We start from the raw sequence: 22,829 nt of genomic DNA on the forward strand, positions 1-22,829 counted from the left end.
GGTTTGGGCTGGTATCATCAAAGATGAGCTTGTGGGGCCTTTTCGGGTTGAGGATGGAGTCAAGCTCAACTCCCAGTCCTACTGCCAGTTTCTGGAAGACACCTTCTTCAAGCAGTGGTACAGGAAGAAGTCTGCATCCTTCAAGAAAAACATGATTTTCATGCAGGACAAAGCTCCATCACACGCGTCCAAGTACTCCACAGCGTGGCTGGCAAGAAAGGGTATAAAAGAAGAAAAACTAATGACATGGCCTCCTTGTTCACCTGATCTGAACCCCATTGAGAACCTGTGGTCCATCATCAAATGTGAGATTTACAAGGAGGGAAAACGGTACACCTCTCTGAACAGTGTCTGGGAGGCTGTGGTTGCTGCTGCACGCAATGTTGATGGTGAACAGATCAAAACACTGACAGAATCCATGGATGGCAGGCTTTTGAGTGTCCTTGCAAAGAAAGGTGGCTATATTGGTCGCTGATTTGTTTTTGTTTTGTTTTTGAATGTCAGAAATGTATATTTGTGAATGTGGAGATGTTATATTGGTTTCACTGGTAAAAATAAATAATTGAAATGGGTATATATTTGTTTTTTGTTAAGTTGCCTAATAATTATGCACAGTAATAGTCACCTGCACACACAGATATCCCCCTAAAATAGCTAAAACTAAAAACAAACTAAAAACTGCTTACAAAAACATTCAGGTTTGATATTAATGAGTTTTTTGGGTTCATTGAGAACATGGTTGTTGTTCAATAATAAAATTATTCCTCAAAAATACAACTTGCCTAATAATTCTGCACTCCCTGTATATCTAAATAATGGATTATGCCAGGCTATGCACCTATATAAAGTGCAACTATCTCCAAATCATAGTAGGTCTCTCAACTGTCTGGGAAACCTTCCTTTTCACTGATCAATGACTGTATCATAACAACAGGCTATGTGCTAAGTTTGCACATTATTTTTTAGTCCAGATGCACTTCAGCCCTGTTCAACAAGATAATCCACAATCTGGCAACCCAAAGTCAGTAAATGATGATTTAAGAGATGTAAGCACTTAAAATATAACGGCAAAGCTTTTCCTCATTGGGCTCACCTTGGATCACTTTGAATTTGTTTCCCAAATCCAACTTCTGCTGAGAGAAGCTAAATATTCCCAGTTCTACCAGCTGGACCCCTTTTACAACAGATCAATCAACTAAAGAAACAGACACACAGAGAGACAGACAGATGGAGTTAACTTCTTTAAGGTTTTTGTTTGCCTTTTGCCTAAATGCAGTCAATTTCTAAAAACAAGCACAAACATTAGGCTAAGATGAATTGGTCACTTTCTGGAATTAACATAAACTACCACCAGATGAGTGCTCATGTTGGAGTAAACAGTTTACTATATGTAGTAAATAGAAACTTTTCTTCAGACCCTTTTCAGAGAGCCGGGAGAGAACAGGTAATGTCCATCTGTCCTCTTCTTACACCAGCCACCGTATGTCAGTCATTTCTGGGAAAGACACTCACAAGGTGAAGTTAGTGAAATTGTTCCTCCCTGACTGCAACTCTGACAGATCAAGACAAGCATGTCCTGGCCTCCAGCAAAGCACCCCTGCAAGGATGCACGAGTCAGGTTTCCAGATGTCCGAAACTTCAGCATCAGTTGGAGCTTCATGAATGTGCAGAAGATAAAGATGTTGAACACAGATAAAAAAGTAGGCAATAGTCAGGGGGTGCAGCCACCACAGAGTCAGGTATTTATTTGAACTAAGCTAGTAAACTGTCTTAGTAATCTACTAACTTTAAAATAAAGCTTATAATAGGCTAATAATAAGGAACCATGTCTGGACATGGTACTTAAAATTGACAAGTTATTTTTTCCCACATGCGTGTAGTACTTCTGCAGAAAACAAGACTGAAGTCCCCCTGCGTCATCTCCCCGTTTAAAACTGGATGCCATGTTGTTTTCATGACTCTTAAAAAGTGACAAATATAACTCAGAGTTTTGCCAAGAAGGACTTTTTAAAATAAGCATGAGTAATATGGTTAGTACATGGTAATGGATAGACATCCACAGAATGCCTTTTCCACATACTGTACACGCACTAGTGTTACTGAAACCTCTTTATAAAAAGAGAGTGAAACACATACTTTTTACCTATTTACAGTTTGGCCTATGAAGAGACATTTTCAACCAACCTATTTGAACTAGGTTAGTTTCATTTTAGGTTGCCTTTAACTTGTTTTTAGATCTGTGTATTGTTCTGAGACAACACTCCACTGTTAAGGTTTGGCTCAACTTGAGCAGGAATCCTGTGAAATCTTTATTTTGCTCTGTTCTCTTCTCCAGAATTTCTCTTTGTAAAAGAAAGAGGAAGACCAAACCTAGTTGGCCCCATGTAATTCCCCCTTAAACTTAATAACTTGTTGTTCAGCCCTTGGTAACAAGAACCTGCACTGAGTGTTTCACAGCGCTGTGGTGGAATATTGTCCAACTTTTCTTTTCAAAATTATTGAATTTCAGCAAAAATTGAGGGGGCTTGAGCATGAGATTTTGCCAAAGCATTGGTATAATGTTCTTTTTATGAGATGCTATGTAAGTGGTAAATGACGTGGCAGAGGTGATGCTGGACTGTTCTGACACAAGTCCAACATAAACTGCTTCATATTAATCGATATAATGATTGTTTACTTGCAGACTGTTGTCATGTGATGTCTGTCAAACTAGTAAACTGGCAACAATGGTAAAATGCAAAAAAAACCAAAAAACCCAACAAAACTTTTTTGAAGTCTTCTACAACCAGTGACTAAAGGTATAATTCATAGAAAAGAAGTAGACTTATTTAATTCTGACAGGGTAGCAGTGGGTAATAACCTCTTTTTTTTCACTGCCAAATGGAAACACGTACATACTGTAGTGGTGCACATTTGTCGGACCATAAATTACACTAAATTCAACATAAACACAGAGAAACACAGAGAAATATTTCTGTCTGGGTATGTGTTTTTGTTTGGACTGTGACCAGAGAACAGTTTTTATTCACTTCAAACATTCCCTGTAGTGGACAATCCACCCTAGCACCTGGACCACAGCTGCATTCATCAGGTATACACCAGATGCCTATACAACCAAGCAGGATTTCGTCTTATCCAGTTAACTTTAGGATTAAACCCTGGATTTTCTTTACTATGAAGGTGGTTTACCAGGGTATACCCGTATGGCACCTACTGCGGCTGGCTCTGCGCTGGGGCAAGAGGGGGCAACCCCTCAAACAAATGTCTTGCCCCCTAAGTCAAACTTTTAGAAGTTGAAAGAAAATAATATTTTACCCCCAAACTGAATATGGACAGTTTGGGGGTAAAATAGCCTGTAGACTAGTGGTGTGCGATACTGCATATTTTGGTGTCGATCCGATACCAAGTAAATACAGGCCAGTATCTCCGATACTAATACCGATAATTTTCAATAAATAAGGTATAAGCCTCATTGAATTTCTAAATCTCAATTAATTTTCATGACCTTAAGTGTTTTTTGTGTGTTTTTTATCATTAAATAGTTAAACCCAGGACATAATTAGGACAAAGTTATTAATTAAATAGAAAATGCATTATTAAAACCTATGTTCTGCTTGTGTTGTTGTTGTTTTTGGTGGTGATGTGTACGGCTGGCAGTGGGAGAGCTGCAGCCATTGAATGTACTGTTACAGCAACTGTGTGATTATCGTAAGGGTGGACAGGGCATGGGAAGGACCGGTTTGGGGTGAGCCAGAGGCTGGTGTGCCAGCGGGACCTGCCAAGCTGGAGACAGAGGTCGAGGTGCACGGGGGTCCTGCCACGCCTGAAGGCAGCGGGCCGTCCGATCTGGCCTCTCTTCCAACAGAGGCTGGCCTGCTGCGTGGTCCTGCGTGCCGGCCGCTTACCCAGCTGCCTGTGAGCCCCGGCCCACTTCCATGCCTGCTGCGCCGCCGCTGCTTGCCACATGGGCGGTCCCTGGAACCCCCCGTCACCGGCGCCACTGGATACGTGGGCAACCGCCAGAGTGGACACTTCCCCGTCGCTGGGTTGGGCGCCAATGGTCTGCAATCACACCTTGCCAGCTTAAAACCTGTGCTCTGCTTGTGTTGGTGGTGGTGGTGGTGATGTGTACAGCTGGCAGCGGGAGAGATGCAGCCTTTGAATGTGTTACAGCAACCGTGTGATTATTGTAAAAATAAATGATGCTGTGATGCATGAAAATGCCATCGGGTCTGCCATGGTGGTTTAGGTACCAACTTTTATTTTTTTTATATTTTTTTTTTATAAAGAAAAATCTGAAAGTGCACGGAAACCAGTAAACAACTTCAAACAAACAAGTACTGTTGAGAAACTATAATAGAAAAATTACAATTAAAATTCTCAACAACAAAAACTGGTGGAAATATAATTAATAATAATTAATAATTAATTAATGTAAACAACTTAACAACCCCCAAAGCATCTAAGTCACGTCACGTGATAGCGCAACACCTAAACACAAGAGAGGGAAGGGGGAGCAAAGTGTTCCTGCTCTGTGCTGACACAGAAGCGGCAAGTCCAGCGAGTCCGGCGACCTGGCTGTATCGTCTTTGCCGAAATCACAGCATTGCAAACAAGAGCGGAACTTAAAGCAAAGAATCGATCTCACCAGGCCAGTATTGATCCAATACGGATGCCAACTTGCTATCGATACAATGAATATTTGGATCGATCCGCCCACCACTACTGCAGACAACTGTGCTATTGGTTGCTAAGCTAAACTGTCCACAAATTCGACTGAACAACTCGGTCACCAGGAGCTTTATTCCCAGCATTTCAGTTGTCCACTAGCATACAAGCAGTAGCAACACTGTTCTGTAGCTAGTGCTGGTGTCAAGCAGCAATACTTTCACCGTGGGAAGTAGCAATATTTTCTCAATGCAAAGTAGAAACACTTTTCTAATAAAGGTACCACTAGCTTCACCATCAGGTAGCAATACCCTTCAGCGCTAGCGGTTTCACACATTAAAAGTAGCACTACTTTTCACCCCACACTAGCTGAGGAATAGCATTATTCTCCACACTTAAGTGTGGAGAATATTGCTATTATATAATATACTATATAATATACTTTTGTATTCCAGCGGGTGTTATATTGTACATTGTACATTGTACGTCTTGCTAATTTACGCAACCCTCTAACCATGGCTACGACTGACAACGAAGTTACAAAACTTTGTTCTTGCGGCAAGAAGATTTCTGCTTGGGATACACACCCCGTCTGTGCGGCATGCCTAGGCTTGTCACACGCTCAGGCTGCCTTGACACCCACACATGCGGCTTTCCCACGCAAACTACTCCGCCGCAGGCTAGCTCGCCATGCTAACCTGTCGGGTGGCGACCCTTTTCTGTGTGACGCTGTTGCGTCGCAAGGAGAAATTGAGATGCCCTATGTTTTGGCGCAACACTAGGGCCGAGCTGGGCAGAGGCAGACCCTCAGCCCATCGCAACCGCTTTTCCGTCGCTGGAGGCACACGGAGAATGTGAGTTTTTCCCCCATCCTGGAGTCAACCGGGGAGGAGATGCTAACGAGGATGGATATGAGTTGGCTGACTCGGAACTCCTGCTGTCTGATGACGAGGAGGAAGAGTCCAACTCCTTGGCTAGCATCAGCTGGGCTGCAAAGCCCTCGGCTACCAGCGAGGTATAAATAACTACCGGCACCGTCATCTCCCCTGGATCTCGACATACAGGGCAAGTGCAAGTGTGCAGCTATGGTAAATGGACTGATTCTTATATAGCGCTTTTCTACTCTCACGGAGTACTCCAAGCACTCTACACAACATGCCTCATTCACCGAATCACACCCATTCTCACAAGCACTTCATCTACACTTAGTGCTTTCTAACGGCATTCATACACATTCATACTCCGATGGATGCATCGGATGCAAGTTGGGGTTAGTATCTTGCCCAGGGATACTTGACATGCAGACTGGAGGAGCCAGGGATCGAACCACCGACCTTCCGATCAGTAGGTGACCTGCTCTACCTCCTGAGCTACAGCCACCTCCTAGCTGCCAGGTTCAACATCCCATGGCCCGCCATACAATCTGAGGTGGTAAAATCTCATTTTGGCGGTAAGAAATTGCAGAAGGCGAAAAAGACGGGGAAGCATGTGTTGCCTGTTTTCCCGGAGCTACTTGATGAGATTGCGGTGACGTGGAAAGCAAACCTGTACAACAAGAAACACCCCATCGCAAGGTCAGACAAAGTGAGAAAGCCTGTGTCTAAACAGCGCCTCTCCCATTGGATAGTTGGAGCAATTGCCCTGGCCTATACTAGCAGGGGCCTTCACCCTCTTACTGGCTTGCATGCGCATTCCACTAGAGGTCTAGCAACCTCATGGGCTCTCTTTAGGGGAGTTTCTATCCAGGAAGTGTGTGCAGCTGCATGCTGAGCCTCACCTCACACATTTGCTAGGTTTTACAGGTTAGATGTAACAGCACCTAACCTAGCGCATTCAGTCCTCAGTGCAGGTTCCGCCCAGGTGGGAGCTTCTCCCCTGTGAAGTGCTGTTGGGGACAGTTGTCTTCTTAACAGGCATGTCTGGCAATCCGGGAGTCAGTATTTCTCCCATAGTAAGACACGAAATGAATGCTATGAAAGAGAACTTAAGGTTATGTATATAACCCCGGTTCTCTGAGTAGCATGAGTGAGTGTCTCACCAGACCGCCCTCCTTGCTATGGAAGCGAGGAAGAGGTGGGCTTGTTTTGAACAGTGATGGGAATAACGGCGTTACAAGTAACGGCGTTACTAACGGCGTTACTTTTTTCAGTAATGAGTAATCTAACTAATTACTATTCCTATCATTACAACGGCGTTACAGTTACTAACAAGGAAACGCGGTCCGTTACTATTTTTCAACAAACAGACGGTTGAAGCTGTGTTCAGCTTACCGCATCTTATATCAGTTGCACGGAAGTAGCTGTAAGTAATCTGGGCGCTACAGCTTTAAGCAGCTGCGCGCTCCCGCGGACGGTAATCACGATCACTGTCTAGCACAACACTTGGAGCTAAGGAAGCAAAACAATCGCATGAGTGCTGCTGTTTGACTGAGGAAGAATAAAGTAGTCGTGGTAAGTCAATCACATGACCACTTTAAGACAAAGCAACAAGGTGCCAGTTTCTAAACTGTGTTGATGGGCCACGTAAAACCAGAGTCATGATAAACAATATATACGCGGCGTTTTTTCCTCAATAGTTTCGCCACGTTAGCGCTAGCAAGCACTCTCTGCTTATGAGCAAAAAAACAAATCAAAAAAAAGTTTTAGGAGTGACGGCGAGAGAAAGAGAGAGAGAGAAAGAGAGAGGGAGAGAGAGAAAGAGAGAGACAGAAAGAGAGAGGGAGAGAGAGAAAGAGAGAGAGCGAGTTTTGAGATGTGAGATTTGTGACGTTTAGCGTGTTTGGAGTGTGTAGTTAATGTGTTGTTTGGTGTAGTTAGACATCTGGCCTATGTCAGATGTCATTCAAAGGGAGGCACTAGCCCCTCCTGACATTGGCGTCACTTAGCCAGCCTGTAAGTGCTGGCATAATGGCATTTGAGCTTCTGATGAGGTCACACAGGAGGCGTTCCCCATAGTGAGACACTCACTCATGCTACTCAGAGAACCGGGGTTATATACATAACTTTAAGGTTTATCAGTAGGCAAGGAAGAGCAAAATGAAGCAGCAAATCTCTGTTGTCAAAATGACAGCGACTTGTTAGATAAATAACAAATAAAAAATACAGCTATATTTGTACAGTCAGTGAGGGACTAGTCCATTGTTCTTCGCACAGTTTCAGTCTGGTAGAGAAGTGGGGTTTTTTTGTGAGCCTGTCCGCTCCATAGAGCCGACCAGAAAGCCTGTGTCTGTCAAACCCCACACCAAGCCTTGCCCCAGCTTTCAACACTGCACTCAACTGTTTCCTCGTTTCATTTACTGATGTACTCACAGCGATTTTAGTAAAGCTCATTTACTTTTGTTTCACAAAATAAAAAGGAATTTGGTGATTTTGGCCCATGAGAAGTACAACCCCCCCCCAAAAAAAAATACCTGGATATGGATGAATCAGTTTGGAAACGGAAACGGAAGGCTGTTGTTGGAGAGTGAATTGAGGAGAAAGGAGAGTGGAGCTGTTCGGTTGCAAACAAAGAGTTCAGTTCCTTGCAAAACAAACAAGCTTAAAACAAGACAAAATTAGTTGCGTTCTACAAATTCATTTGAGAATTGAAATTTTATTTTATTCTTACTTTATTTTGCAAATTTATTTGAGAATTAGTCTATCCAATTAGGATCAATTTTATGTTGTTGGTTGTAAAGATCTGAATGGATATTTTATTTTATTATTCTATTTTTCAGTTTTATTTTTCAAGACTTGGTAAATTGACTTTTTTTTATAACTTGGCCTACCCTTTTTAGTTTATTTTAAATTAATGGGCAATAGTGAGAAATGTTATTGTTGGGTTCAAAAATATTTTATATAGTATATTTAAGGTAAATGTTATGTTATTAGTTGTTATAATTTGATAAGGAATATTTTATTTTATTTTCTGTTGTTTTATTTTTCGGTTTTCCCACTAAGAAAAAATTCATAAAAATAATTCAATCAAATTTAAATATTATCTTACTGTTCATTTCCAATTTTTTTGCAGCACTGTCGCATAATAATAATGATAATAATAATAATTATTATCATTATTATTATTATTGTTAATCACCATTTTATCATCATCAGCCGCTGACGGGAACTCATAGGGATCGTTTCATGGGAATCCCGTGATCCGCAAATATTTACAACTTGACACCCTGAAGCAGGGAGCCAAGCTTGATAAGCTTGATAAGACACCTACGTGATCTCCATCTGGTTTTGTTTAGTTCAGCATAGCCAGGCTGTGCTGAACTTCCTTTGCCTCTCAGATAACCGGAAAATACTCTTGTTATCTTGAACTGGCTTCGTACAGCCAGAAACGGGAGAAGCATGAAAAACAAAAGGAAAAAAAAAAAAAAATCAAAGATAGCATTGGAAGTAATCGACAGTGGCGGCAGTAACCACCACTTTGAAGTTCCTGTTTCACGTCAGCAACTTATGACTCACAAGGCGAAAGCCCATAAAAACACCCAAACTTCGTGCATAGCACCAGGATTGCAGTTTCGTTCCTAAGAAGATTCTTGCTGACTTTTGAGGTGAGACGATATGAACGGAAAAATAAGCCTACTCCTGCTGAGTCTCATCTTCCTTACATCGACACCAGGTAAGACCTCTTCATATTTTATGGGTGAATTTATTTTTTGTTTAGACAGAATATAAACCTACAGTTCATAATCTGAACAACATTGTTCTTTTATTTTTTTTAAAAACCCCAAAACATTTACAATGAAACGTATATTAAACACTGTTAGAAATGTCGAGTTTAAACTGAGTGCTTAACGGTGTTTTAAGCGTGAATAAAACAAAAAAAAAACACTAAACAGACAAAAAATATGTTTATTCAAAAAATGAATTTGCAGTCTTATTAAAGTATACAAAGCTACTATAAAAATAAACCCACAATATTAGGCACATGAGCAAAGCGTGTGTCAGTACTCATTCATCAGGCTCCTATCCTTGTGAATAATATGCCTTTTAAAAGTGATGACAAGTGATGAGATCATTACATTAAAAAGTTATTTTTAAGTATGACAAAATGATAACATAACTGTAAATTCAGGCACGTGAGGTTGCGCTAAAAAGGATGATACCAAACAAGGCAAAGTAAATAGTTTTTAAAGGTAAAATGTGGAGAGAAAATCAAGAGTAAAAAAATTGGCCAATTATACCCTGGACGCCAGAGGGTTAAACGTTCTTTGTTTTGTTTTTTTAAGTAACGCAATTGTTACTTTTCCAAGTAATTAATTACTTTTAGAATATTGTAACTCAGTTACTAACTCAGTTACTTTTTTGAAGAAGTAACTAGTAACTATAATTGAATTACTATTTCAAAGTAACTTGCCCAACACTGGTTTTGAATGACATCTGACGCTATGTCAGATAGGGAGGCACTAGCCCCTCCTGACATTGGCGTCACTGGCAATACACATTGGCAATACTGGTGGAAGATGAATGATTGAAATTCCAAAGCTGACATCTGTAAAGAAATTAATTCAATCAAAAGATCTCCTTCCAACTGACTTTTATCAGTTACAAACAAAACAGTTTTGAAACTGATGAAAGTCTGTTGGAATGAAATGCGATTCAATAAAATGGTGACAATCAAGACAGTGTGGGGAGGTTGTATTTTCCCTCATAGGCACCTGTTGTTGCATCAGGTGTGCAGAGATTTTATTTTTAAGGCAGTTTAAAGAAAGCTAAATACAGGCAATGTAAGGCATTTTCATCCTCAGTTTTGTTTTTACTTTCTTCCTCTGATTTCTTTCATTGATGTATGATTAAATTCTTTTTGTCCATTTTATCATCCCCTGACAAAACATTGCCCCTGCAGCGCCCCCACCCTATCCAAGCACTGTTCTTTGTGTTATGGTTTCATTATTATTCACATGCCCATCTGACTTCCAGTAAGTCCAGTCTGTTTCTGTTTAATCCTGTTTCCTAACTCTGTGTTGAACAACCTTATCAGTGACATAAGGTGGGTCATTGGGGCGTGGGCTTTACAGTACAATCAGTCTTCTTGTCAGAATCTTGCTAAGCCAGTTCCCCCTGCACTCACAACACCCCATCTGGCTAGTTACTTGTTTGGTTGGGCTCCTAAGCTGTCTACCCCTCCATTTATTCCCTAAGATCAGACTGGGCATGGTTATTATAGCTTGCATCATTAGCCTGCTAACCATTCCTTTAGCTCTTCTGCTTAAACGTCAACAGATTAACCACCAGCATAAGTCCACGGCTGCCTAAAGCATTCATGGTCCTGCAAATGTGTCCATCAGTGTACATGTACATTGGATAGTTAGTGGCAAGGGATTTTCGCACACTGCAGATGTGTTCCTGTGTTTTACTTCAAAATTCCAACAGCACATCACTGAATGCAGATGGACTGTGTGTTCAGATTGGTTGACAAGTAGGCTGGAAAAATGAATGAAGCAACCGTTTTCCCTCTTTGTGTGTCCACGGCTGGCTGACGGACCAAAGGCAGCTCAAGCAAGAGTAGCCCATAGACCATTTGGAGCACATACTTTGTACACTGTTTGCATTGACATCAGTGTTTTCTCTTGTGTAGCTGTGCTTTTTTCCTGGAGTTATTTCCTGACGCTTATCTTTTTGGATTTCAGTTTGTCTCCATTTAAATCATCCACACAAACAAAAAAAATACTCAGTTCAGTCCTTTGTTCTTGCATCCTTGTTGCCTTTCCATGACTGCTATTTTCCCCTTGATTTCTAGGAATTTCACTGGGCAGGTGGCTTTGTTGTCAAAATTCCAAAAGTACACAGGGTTTTTCAGGGATAAAACTATCTCCTTCCAAATGAATTTTAACCTACGTCATTGAACTATGAATGAAAAAGAGTTTAAGAAGTTCAGTCTTAAAAATAAAGTTGGACTTTTTTTGTGGGAATTTCTCATTTATTCTCCTCATTGAGCAGAATTAGTTGGGATGCTGCAGCCAGGAGAAATTATGTTTACAAATGTGTATTTAGGTCAGCGTCTCCGTCATACCTGTCAGTGTGTTCTGCCAGGCCTGTCTAGTTTATTTTTGTATTCCAGTTTAGCTCTTTCAGGTGTCCAGCAATAAAGCTGACATCTTGAGTTTACGTTTGATCTCCGTGACTGAGTCTGCATCTGGGTCCTTTCCTGCCTGCACACAGATCATGACAGGAGACTGCGACCCTTACATGGTTAGAGTTGCACAAGCATCGGGAGGCTGCATTCACCCAGCTGGAGGAAGAACTCCGCTGGAAGCCATAGCGCGCTCCCGACTATGAACGCATTTTCCACAGGACTTGGTTGGCTCTCGGCAGTCCCGGTAGCTGCCGAAAGTCCCCACCTATAGCTCAGCCTGCACCCAAGCCTAAGCCACTTCAGGTGGGAGTCCTCCACATGTATTAAGGTGCTCACGCTCTAGCCTTGGCGTCGCCGTTCTACGCTCCAGAGGCTCAGGTGTTTTCCTCACCGGCTTCCTCTGCTCGTAAGAAGCAGCACTCATGCCGCCGTTATACGGACAGTGCTGAGCAACCTATGGTGGTGAGTGACAGTGACTCTTTTCCTTACATTCCTGACATAAAAGATTATGAACTCACCTCAGAGACATTTCCGGTGCACCTATTACAGCTCCTCGGGTGAGGGAGGCTGCAGTCCAACTGGTCCTGTGCCGGTTTCCAGGCCAACTGCGGCTCTGCTAATTCCTTCACCCGTACCAGCTCCTCGGGTGGGAGCGGCTAGTGTCCAGCAGGTGCCTGCGCACATTCTTGTCCCCGATGGAGGCTCAGGTGAGCCTTCAGCTCTGCCACCTGTTCAGCTACTTCCATCCTCTGCTGGAAGCTCTAGTGAGCTCATTCAGCCAGCAGAGGACTGCATCTTGCTAACAAAGCCAGGACAGACTTTTTGTACTGCACAGCCTCAGCATCTCTAGCCGGCTGTGTGCCCTGTGCAGCTACAGTTAGCGTTGCCTCAGCCAGAAGTCTCTGCACCTGCTGGCCCTGCGTCTGTTCCCGTTGGGGGTTCTAGAGAACCGCACTAGCATCATGTCACGTCAGCTGGGGGTTCAGGAGAACCGCTCCAGCATCATGCCACGTCAGCTGGTGGCTCAGGTGAGCCCGTCCAGCACCTCCTTGTGTCCGCTCATGGCTCTGGTGAGTCAGTTCAGCCACATCCTGCTTCACCACCTGCGGCTTCCACGCTGTTGCCTGCAGCGCCACCATCTGCTCCATCGCCTGCCACGGCGATGTCTGCTCCTGCCTCATCAGGTCCTGTTCGGCCTGCACATCCATGTCCTCAGCCAGCACCTCGCCAGCCACTTTCCAGGCCATTGGCGAGGCTTCTTCGCCATCGCGGGCCGGCCTCCAGACCTGCCCTGCCGCTGGCTTCCGGACCTGCTCTGCCGCCGCCGCCTTCTTCCACACGGCCGGCCTCCAGACCTGCTCTATTATGGACTGTTGTGCCGTCGGCTTGTGGGTCAGCCCCCTGAACTATGTTAATGGACATGTGGTTGACCGAGTTCCTCCCAGTTTAGTTTTGGACTCCTGCTGCTGGGGTTTTTGATTTCTGGACTCTGTTTTGGACTCTTGTTCCCTGGTCTTTGAACTCATGCTCCTTGTTTTTTGTTTGGTTTCCCTCTCATCTGCCTCTCCTCCGTATCATGTTTTCTGTTTTATTGTGAAGGTTCCATGTTCAGTCTAGCTTCCCTGTCTCGTTATGGTTATTCGTGTCAGCTGCATTCCGCATGTGTTCTCACTTCCTGGTTATTTCTCTGTGTATTTAGGTCAGCGTCTCCCTCATACCTGTCTGTGTGTTCTGCCTGCCAAGCCTGTCTAGTTTATTTATGTATTCCAGTTTAGTTCTTTCTCGTGTCCAGCAATAAAGCCGCCCTTTTGAGTTTGTTTCATTTCCGTGTCTGAGTCTGCATTTCGGTCCTTTCCTGTCTGCCTGCACGCAGATCATGACAGTTATGCACCTCATAAGCCTTATAAAACCCCAGAATGGCAGCCATTGCCTGAAGGAGCTCAGTATTCATTAAATTCCTTTTAGGTAGCAAGAGCAGGAGCCAACTGAAAGAAGCGTAGAGAGAATTCACAGAGCAGAACCTTCAAAATAGCACAGCATACAATAACCATTTTACATTATTAGGGGAATGTAAAACATCTTTTACATTAAATGTCATACTTATTTCTCTAATTCTAATTCTTTACGGCGCCCCTCAATAATCCCTCTGTCTGCAACAAGTTATTATAGCCCCTGCACCAAACTCCCCCACCCCCACCCCACCCCCAATTTTCTTATTAGCCAGTTTCTGGAAGCCTGCTAAGGGACACCAGGGCTGTACTGCCTGCCCTTTGTGGTAATGCTGTGGCATTTAAAGATATCTGTGACATTAGCTCAGGGTAAAAGTAGAAAACTGCTAGTGACTGCACTGTGAAGCCTGAGTTTCATTAACCAGAAAAATATGATCTTTTTAGACTAAAGCAAAGCTTTTTTTTTTCACATGTCATTGACAGGTGTGTGCCCACTGAGTTTCCAGGAAGTACATGTCAAGGCAGGTGAGATGGCAGTACTGCACTGCCCTTCTTACAGAGGGTACAGTGATGGAGATGCTGAGGTGTTCTGGACCAGTCACACCGTGGATGAAATGAAACTCTTCAACATGTCAACATCAGCTGAGCAGAGGCAGATGGGTGTGCTGGTTCATGGAAGAATCCTTGTCATTCTCAGAGCTTCAGTAAACCATCAGGGGAATTACTCCTGCTCTTTTCGGTAAAATTTAATACAATTCCCACAATAATGGTTTTATTATCTAAGACTGACATCAAACAAAAGTCGTGCCCACACATTGACATAAAGTACTGTTTCCTATACGGCATGATAGCAGAGCAAGTTTTACTTGTATTATATTTTAATATAATACTTTTAATAACATTTTAAGGTTGTTATTGAACATCACGGCACCAGAAAAGCACTTTTTATATTTGTACAGAACCAGGTTGCTTGTGGGCATTATGGTGTGACAGATTCTCTAAATGCTGGTAACATATATGTGACAATCCTGTGTTTGCAAATAACAACCCGCCATCTGAAGTTAGAAACACATCTAAAGATGGTAGGTTGTTGTTAAGGTACAGAAAAACTGGGACAAAGCCATATTTTACTCAAACTAGAACATAGTTTATAAAAAATGAATGTTTTCTGAGATGGTTTAACAATTAATCTATTTTAAGAAAATAATAATTTGAATAATTTTTAAATAATTTTGAATGAATAATTTTGAATTTGATGGCAGCAGCATGTCTCAAAAGGTGGGACAGGGCCATGTTTAACACTGTGTAGCATCACAGTGCATCTGTTTGCAGCACAAAACTTTCTCAGCTAATAATAAATCCTAATGGACAAATAACCCACTAAGTAGATGACCACCATTTTAAAAATAATCCCTGAAGTCTTCTCTTACTTTCACATTTTTTTGTTTTATTTTGCTTGTTGTTCAGAAGTAAAGTGAAAATTATTATTTTCTTTCCTTGGTAGGAATTCCAGCAGACGGTCCTGGATAAGCCTCAAAGTATACACAGCGCAGTCCAGAGAGTCTGAACAAATGAACCAGCTCTCCAGAGAATGTTACACAGAGGAGTCCTGCAGGTTGTACTGCCCTGAAAAAAATATTCCCTTTAACACCCTGAATATCACCACAAGTGGCATCACATGGCACAAGGTAAACTGAGCAGATTATGTGAATGAGATCAAATATTGTAAAATATTGTTACAGGGTTTTAATGTTTTTTCCAAATTTGACTCCTGACTACTTAAAAATTCAGCTTATATGTTGTAGGAGGGCGGGTCATCACCAAAAGACGGTTACTTCCCAAGTGTGAAAAAAGAGGACAGTGGCATCTATACCTGCACCCGGTCTTACCTGTATGATGGTCAAATATATAACATGACCTCTACAGTGAAACTTGATGTCCAACCAAACAGTAAGAAAAACACATTTTGCTAATGTTTATTTTCAGTGATTTTAATATGTGCTTTTCAAAGGTTTTATTTTTTTATATTTGCGCAGAAATAACTGAGAAAGCAGTGATAATTTCACCAGAGAACAAGCAGGTATTTGAGGTAGATTTAGGTGAGTTATTGTCTATATTCATACACCTTCACACTCTTGGCTAAACCTTAAATGTTAATCGTTTATAACAATCTGTGTTAACTCTGCTTTTTCTAGGCTCAACAGTGGTGATTGATTGTAAAGCAGTTATGATGTCAGACTTTGATGACTTGTTTTGGTTAAGTGGAAGTTCATTTGTGGATAAAGACACTAGTCTACCAGTTTTCTATAATGATACACGGTAAATATTTCACACACAGGTCCTCTGTGGGTCACACTGATGTTATATGTAGTCACATCAGCACAGATATGAATTATGCTTTTACATCTGCCTCAGTCATTTTCTTCTCTTGTCAGGGTCGACAGCAGAGAGGAAATCAGCATGACAACATCACTAATCTTCAGAAAAGTTTCAGAGGACGATCTGTCAAAAAATTATACCTGTAAACTGCAATCTGCCTACCAAACAAGCTTTGTGACCATCACTCTAAAACAAAAAGGTACGGCCAGCTGAATATTTTGAGTACTTAATAATACTCTTTAATGTGTTTATTTATTAGATGAGCTAATTTATAAAATAATTTAGAAAATCCCCATCACTCCCTACAGCTGCTCCTTCCTCTTCCTTTGTGGCTTTATGTATTGTGGGCTTTGTGCTGGTGCTGATGGTACTAACAGCAGTTATTTATGCAAAGTTTAAAGTCGGCATCACGCTTTTGCTTCGTCAAATTCTTGGCTGCCATCGAACCATCCCAGGTAGTATTCATACATTTTGCTAATTCAAACATCGTCTGTGTTCACATTCTTGTCAGAACTGCAAAAATCTGCTTTATTGCATCCACTTTTAAAACAACATTTTTGTTTTGTTTTGTTTTTTTGAATTAGATGGAAAAAGCTACAACGCCTGCTTGATGTATTACAAGAGTAGCACAGATCAAGGACTAAGTGAAGATGACAGAAAAAGGCTGGAGAGTGAAATGAAGAACAGATTTGGTTACAGTCTCTGTCTCTACAGTCCTGATGTTGTACCAGATAGAGGTGCTTACATTTTTCATATTTTTACATAATTGTTATTCTAAATTTAGTACTTACAAATTCAAACAAGGGGAAAACAACGCAATCTGATTTGTGCTTGTCTGCTCCTGTAGGAGAGGCTGTGTTACACTGCATAAAGCAGAGTCAGACAGTGGTTCTGGTCCCCTGCTCAGAAGATTCTGGTTCAGGAGTCGACCTGCTGAATAGTATCCAAGCATCCCTCAAGAAGTTGCAGACTCACGTGGTTTTGATTAAAACTCAGACAGCCGGAGTCTTGAGCAGAAGTTCATCTTCAGAGGCCTTAAAACTCTGGAAAGCTGCAGACTGTGTCACCTGGAAGGGAAAAAGCTCCATGCTGCCCTCTTCCGCCTTCTGGAAGCAGCTACGTTATTACCTACCTCCCCCGCAGAGAGCGCCCAGAGCTTTAATATGACTGTACAGTATTTAGGATGTAAGACTGTAATTCCTCCACTGAACACACGTAAAGGAAGCTCTTAAAACATGTGGTTATCCTATTTGGTCTTTCATCAAGTCAACAAAGAGGCACAGAGAAGACGATCAGACAGCAATTAGGGAGGATCAGAAAGATAAACGCAACGAGATTGTCATCCCCTATGTAGCATCCTTATCAGAAAAACTCAGGAGAGTCTTCTCCGAGCACAACATCCCAGTGTACTTCAGACCCAGCCACACAAAAACTGGTTCATCCCAAAGACAGAACTCCTAAACAGAAACTTAACAACATAGTGTATGCTGTACAGTGTAGCGAGGAATGCCCAGACCTCTACATTAAAGAGACCAAACAGCCACTTCACAAACGCATGGGACAACATAGAAGAGCCACCTCGACAGGACAAGACTCGGCTGTCCATCCGCATCTAAAGGACAAAGTCACTCCTTCGAGGACACCAATGTTCACATTTTGGACCGGGAAGATGATTTGAAAGAGTAGTGAAAGAAGCCATCTATGTCCACTGTGAATGACGCCTTAACGCCCACTCACATCCTGGGCCTTTTGACCTCAGGAAATCACATGATAGGGTGGGGCTAGGTTTCACTATGAGTTCACCCGAAACCTTGGCTGATTGTGATGTACACCCATTTTCACACCTTGGCTCGTGTGATTAGGTAGAGGATCAACAGTGGGTCCATGTCCCTCTCGGTGGGTTACTCCCACAGAGCTTAAATCCTGGACTCCATCATTTGACCTTAGAACTGAAGAGGTGAAACGTCTTCAAGTAACTTTAAGAAGTCCAGACGCTTTTCTTTCCAAGCTCCTTAGATTGTAAGCTGGAGAAGAGCATCTCACTAATCCGGAAGATCTTCATTTAGTCTGGAAAAAAAGCATAACATTTTTTATATTAGAGGAAATATTTATTCATAACCATCACACAAATGTATCTTTTTATACAGACACTTTTATTGCTGGTTATATTTTTATTTTAATAGTGTTATTTTGTATTTTCTTATGCTGATGGGTTTTGTTTATTGTGTTGTCTTTTGATTGCTGGTATTGTTTTTTTATTTTTTCCTTATTTGTACCTTTAGTTAAGTTATACAGTCTTCAAAATAAAAGCAGTATGTTTTAAAACATGAGTAAAGCTCAAAATTATTATTATTATTATTTCCATTCATTGGGAACACTGCACATTATATTTTACATCAAAGCATGATGAAAAAAACTATCAATAGTTCAATTACTTTAGTGTCTGCATTTTTCATTTCATTTTTCAACTTAAATATTTACTCAAGCTGAAAAACCGTTAAGATTTAGCAATCCTGTGAATCACTAAACTAATATTTAGTTGTTTAACCACTGTTTTTGAGAACTGCTTCACATCTGTGCTGCATGGAGTCGACCAACTTCTGAAACCTGTGAACTGGTATGCCAGCCCAGGATGATTTGACAACCTTCCACAATTGCTCTGCATTTCTTGGTTTTTCCTGAGAAACAGCAGGCAATCCCTAGATTAAGGTCCGGGGATTGGGCTGGCCACTCCATAACCTTAGTTTTGTTAGTCTGGAACCAAGATGCTGCTCATTTACTGGTGTGCTTGGGGTCATTGTCTTGTTGAAACACCCATTTCAAGGGCATTTCCATGCTGCCTAACCCTCTTCAGCGTAAGGCAGCATGACCTGTTCAAGTATTTTGATGTAAGAACATTGATCCATGATCCCTGGTATATGATAAATAGTCCCGACACCATAGTAAGAGAAACAGCCCCATATCATGACGCTTGCACCACCATGCTTCACGGTCTTCAGAGTGTACTGTGGCTGGAATTCAGTGCTTGGAGGGTCATCTGGCAAACTGTCTGTGGCCCTTGGACCCAAAAAGAACAGTTTTACTTTCATCAGTCCACAAAATGTTTCTCCATTTCTTTTTAGGCCTGTCGATATGTTCTTTGACAAATTGTATCGTCTTCAGCACGTCTTTTTTTTTTTTAGTAGTGGGACTTTGCAGGGGCTTCTTCCTGATAGATTAACCTCACACAAGCATCTTCTAATTGTCACAGTACTCACAGGTAACTTCAGACCGTCTCTGATCTCCCTGGAGCTGATCATTGGCTGAGTCTTTGCCATTCTGGCTATTGTTCGATCCATTCGAATGGTAGTCTCTCTGGTTTGGCTTTCCATTTTAAAGCATTGGAGATCATTTTATCTGAGCAGCTTATGATTTTCTGCACTTCTTTATATGTTTTCCCCTCTCCAATCAATGTTTTGATTAAAGCACGCTGTTCTTCTGAACAATGTCTGGCATGACCCATCTTTCTCAGGTTTTCAGAGAGAACTGCATGTGCAACATGTACTGGCTTCAAGGGCCATATGAATGACACCTGTTTCTTCACATAATTAATGACCTCACTGATTGGACCACACTGCTATTATTTTGAACACTCCCCTTTCACTTAATTATTCAATTACACAGACTCAGGTGCATTCATATCACTAATGTTGGGTCTGCTGGTCTATCTGACTCTACTGCACCTACTGATAAATTATTTGCCTTGTAATAATACGATTTATACCAAAAACACTGAGTGATCTGGTTAGTTATGTTGGACCGCTATTATTTTGAACAAACTGTGAATGACTTTAGGTTTAGTAGTTCCCTTTATTGTTCCCATTCTGTTCCTTCACTTTTATCTGTGTTTTTTTCATCTTTCTTCTTCTCCTGTTTAGATATCTTTCCCCACTCAGTTGTGTATCTCTGTTTTATTTTGTTATTCCCTGTGTCTTTAACTTTAACTTTCCTGTCTTGTTTGGTTAGTTGTCTTCAGTTGTCTTCTCCACCCTTTTCCACTTCCCTCATTACATTTTGAACGTATTGTCCCATTCTCCACTTGTACTTTGTTGTTGTCCCGCTAAGCCTTCTGGTTCTGTATCCATATGTTTAATGATTTCTGGAGACATTGGATTCCCAGCCTTTCATTTACATATTCTTTGGTTTTCTGGACTTTGTATTTCATATTAAAGCTTTGCGTTTGCGATGGCAGAAATGAAGCGTTCGAGAGATCAAATCATTTGGAACAGCCGTTTTGGAAAAAGATTTGATCTTTTGGAGAATTTGGAACTCTACTACAGCGACATCTGGTGGCCAAATAAATTGGATTTTAAATTATTGCACTCAATAAATTCCAATTTTTTCATGTCTCTTTGTCTTTTTGTCTATCACCTTCTCTGTTGGTTTATAGTATTATTTGTATGGAAGGATATTTTGTTTGAACCAGTCAGTAATTGTAGGTTGTGCTTCTGTACATAAAGACGTCAATCAGTATTTGTAGGGTGTGTTTATGCACGTTTAATTATTTTTATTAAGAAAAACAACGTGTTCAACATTACTTAGACAATTTTTTTTTTGCACTAAATCTCTCCTGCTTTGACTAATATTCTCTCTTGGGAGACTGATGTGGTTGGACTGGAAAGATTGGCCAGCTGGAATAGATGAGGGAATATGGTGGCATGTTGGTCCAGTAATCCAGACGGTCATCTCCTCTTGGTATATATAGGGCTTAGAGACAGTGTTGAACCTCAACAGTAGCATTATCTGTGACACCCTATCCATGGTTGGTTCACCTACCCTGCTGTCAAAAACATCCCAGAGGCTCTCTTCATCGTGTTCTGTGGTCTCTTGTACTGTAGTGGCTGATGCTGATTGTACACAAGCACTTAGTCAAAAACTAGTTTTGCCCTCCAGAGCCTGCAGCCCAGTGAATCTACAACTAACTTTTAGTGCACATTTTTCTTGAGGGTTGAGATGGATAAGCCCTTTTTGATGTCATCAAGGCAGGCTGTGGCTTGGGCTACCATTATTTGCCTCCTGACGTGATGTCACGCTGTCAGTGATCCCACTTTACCTGTCAGTAGACATCATTCCTTGAATGACAAACTAATGACGATTTTGAATTGATTACTCCACAAACATGAGCCACAGCTTTTCTGTCACTGCAACTTATCTTTGATCATGTCCTTCATTTCATTTTTAAATTAAATGTCTGGCCACAAATCAAGACATGTCATTTTAATTCTCCCCAAACATACGGAGGCTGAGCTTGGGGGCCACCTAGTGGCTGTGGGGGCTCAATGTAGCTACAAATTCACCACCCAACAAAATATGGGTCTTAGTAATGAGGAACCGGGGGGAGCATAGGCAATGCGTCTGCATCAGAAGACAGAGGAGCTCAGTCACACAAAAAAGTCAAAGGAACACTGCTTCATACAACATTGGAGAATTTTATCCACATTTCTTTTGAAAAGTGGATATTTTATAACATAAAAAAGGTTCCATCACTTTTTTCCTAATGAAATGAATTTAAACAGGCACCTGTTTGGAAAAATCTGGATGGTGGAGGAGCATGTTATAGGTCTGGAATCTATCCTTCATGACCATTGTCTCGCTCACAAACCTGTTAACATCAACTAGGCATGTTTTGTTGTCTTATTGTTAGCAAGTAAATCATGAAAGTGGTTCTCAGAAGAGGAAGCAGAGCAGAGAGTGGATGAGTTTGCTGTCAGGACTTAGGATCTGAGCAATGCTGTCATTGACTTTGCTGTGAGCAAGGCTTGAAAGACGAAGTTCTGATGGGTGAGTAGTTTGCCTTTGTGTCTATGTGAAGGACTGAAACATTGCTACCAATTATATGTTGAAAATATATGTTGTAATACATGTGTGAGTCCGTGCCACATCTGGAAGCTGGTCCACTGGAAAAGCTCATTGAATGAGCAATTCTTTAAATGAGTGTGATTGTTTGTCATGATGACCTCATCCAGTCTGCGAAGACCTGTTGTTCTCTCTTTTTTTCTGTGCTTGTAGAGATCACAGTTGTCTTTGTGTTACTTCAGCAAGGCTAAATCTCTTTTGGGGATTTTGGTAGTTTAGTTGAAAAATATGATTTGGGGTTAGAGCATAAGCTTAGATATGTGTGTCCACTCGCCTCACCTCTGACTGCAGTTGTTGTCCATGATGCTGATCAAAAGCTGAAATTATACTATTGATTTTATTTATTATGCTACTGCTGTGTTTGCTCCAGTACAATGTGAGCCCAAAAATATCTTCACTGGGACCTGTCATAGAGTTGATATGCCCGTGGAAGTAAAATGAAGCGAGATGAATTCAGAAGCATAGCCATGCTCACACATTTTGCTCAATAAAACAAATAAATGCTTATATTTTGGGTTTGAGACAAATTCATATTTATGTATATATTTTTTTTAATTTACCATTGTTATTTTATTCTATTTAATTAATTTTATTCCTGTTTTTGCAAACATTTCTTCTGTACAGTATGACAATGACCTATTTATTTATTTAATTTTGAACACTTTGGAGTTCCATAATTTACATCAGTTTTGGTCATTTGCAGTTACTGTTCAAGTTTCATGTGAAATGACTCAGGGAACAGTGACTAATTCTCTTATAGACACTTGTAGCAAATTTTAACCAGATGACGTCATGACTCATTTATAAAATGTACCATCACACAAACTGTTTGTTTGTTTGTTAATTTATTTCGATCATGTAAGCAATATACAG

At 41.3% G+C, this 22,829-nt stretch overlaps 1 protein-coding gene across 2 annotated transcripts; it reads left to right on the forward strand.

The window, feature by feature from the left end:
• The first annotated feature begins 8,886 nt into the window (after positions 1 to 8,886).
• Positions 8,887 to 18,391, forward strand: LOC102075875 (interleukin-1 receptor accessory protein). 2 transcript variants are annotated; one of them, XM_019357054.1, is made up of 10 exons: positions 8,887 to 9,276; positions 14,166 to 14,421; positions 15,187 to 15,370; positions 15,488 to 15,632; positions 15,719 to 15,781; positions 15,878 to 16,001; positions 16,118 to 16,260; positions 16,370 to 16,516; positions 16,646 to 16,798; positions 16,909 to 18,391. In XM_019357054.1, the coding sequence occupies exons 1-10, from the start codon at positions 9,219 to 9,221 to the stop codon at positions 17,226 to 17,228; spliced, it is 1,593 nt and encodes a 530-aa protein (XP_019212599.1). In that variant the 5' UTR covers positions 8,887 to 9,218; the 3' UTR covers positions 17,229 to 18,391. The 2 variants fall into 2 exon arrangements, with proteins under 2 accessions (XP_019212599.1, XP_019212600.1); XM_019357055.2 differs by lacking the exon at positions 16,370 to 16,516.
• Positions 18,392 to 22,829: the final 4,438 nt, after the last annotated feature.

The sequence above is a fragment of the Oreochromis niloticus genome, linkage group LG1 (genome assembly GCF_001858045.2).
Source record: "Oreochromis niloticus isolate F11D_XX linkage group LG1, O_niloticus_UMD_NMBU, whole genome shotgun sequence".
In the NCBI taxonomy this organism is placed as follows: Eukaryota; Metazoa; Chordata; class Actinopteri; order Cichliformes; family Cichlidae; genus Oreochromis; species Oreochromis niloticus.

What these genes read in the sequence shown, in the direction of transcription:
- LOC102075875 (XM_019357054.1), top strand. Translation starts at nt 9,219, where the DNA reads ATGAACGGAAAAATAAGCCTACTCCTGCTGAGTCTCATCTTCCTTACA. An exon ending in GGTATTTGAGGTAGATTTAG is followed by an intron (nt 15,782 to 15,877) that starts GTGAGTTATTGT and finishes TGCTTTTTCTAG; the next exon opens with GCTCAACAGTGGTGATTGAT. An exon ending in CATCACTCTAAAACAAAAAG is followed by an intron (nt 16,261 to 16,369) that starts GTACGGCCAGCT and finishes CACTCCCTACAG; the next exon opens with CTGCTCCTTCCTCTTCCTTT.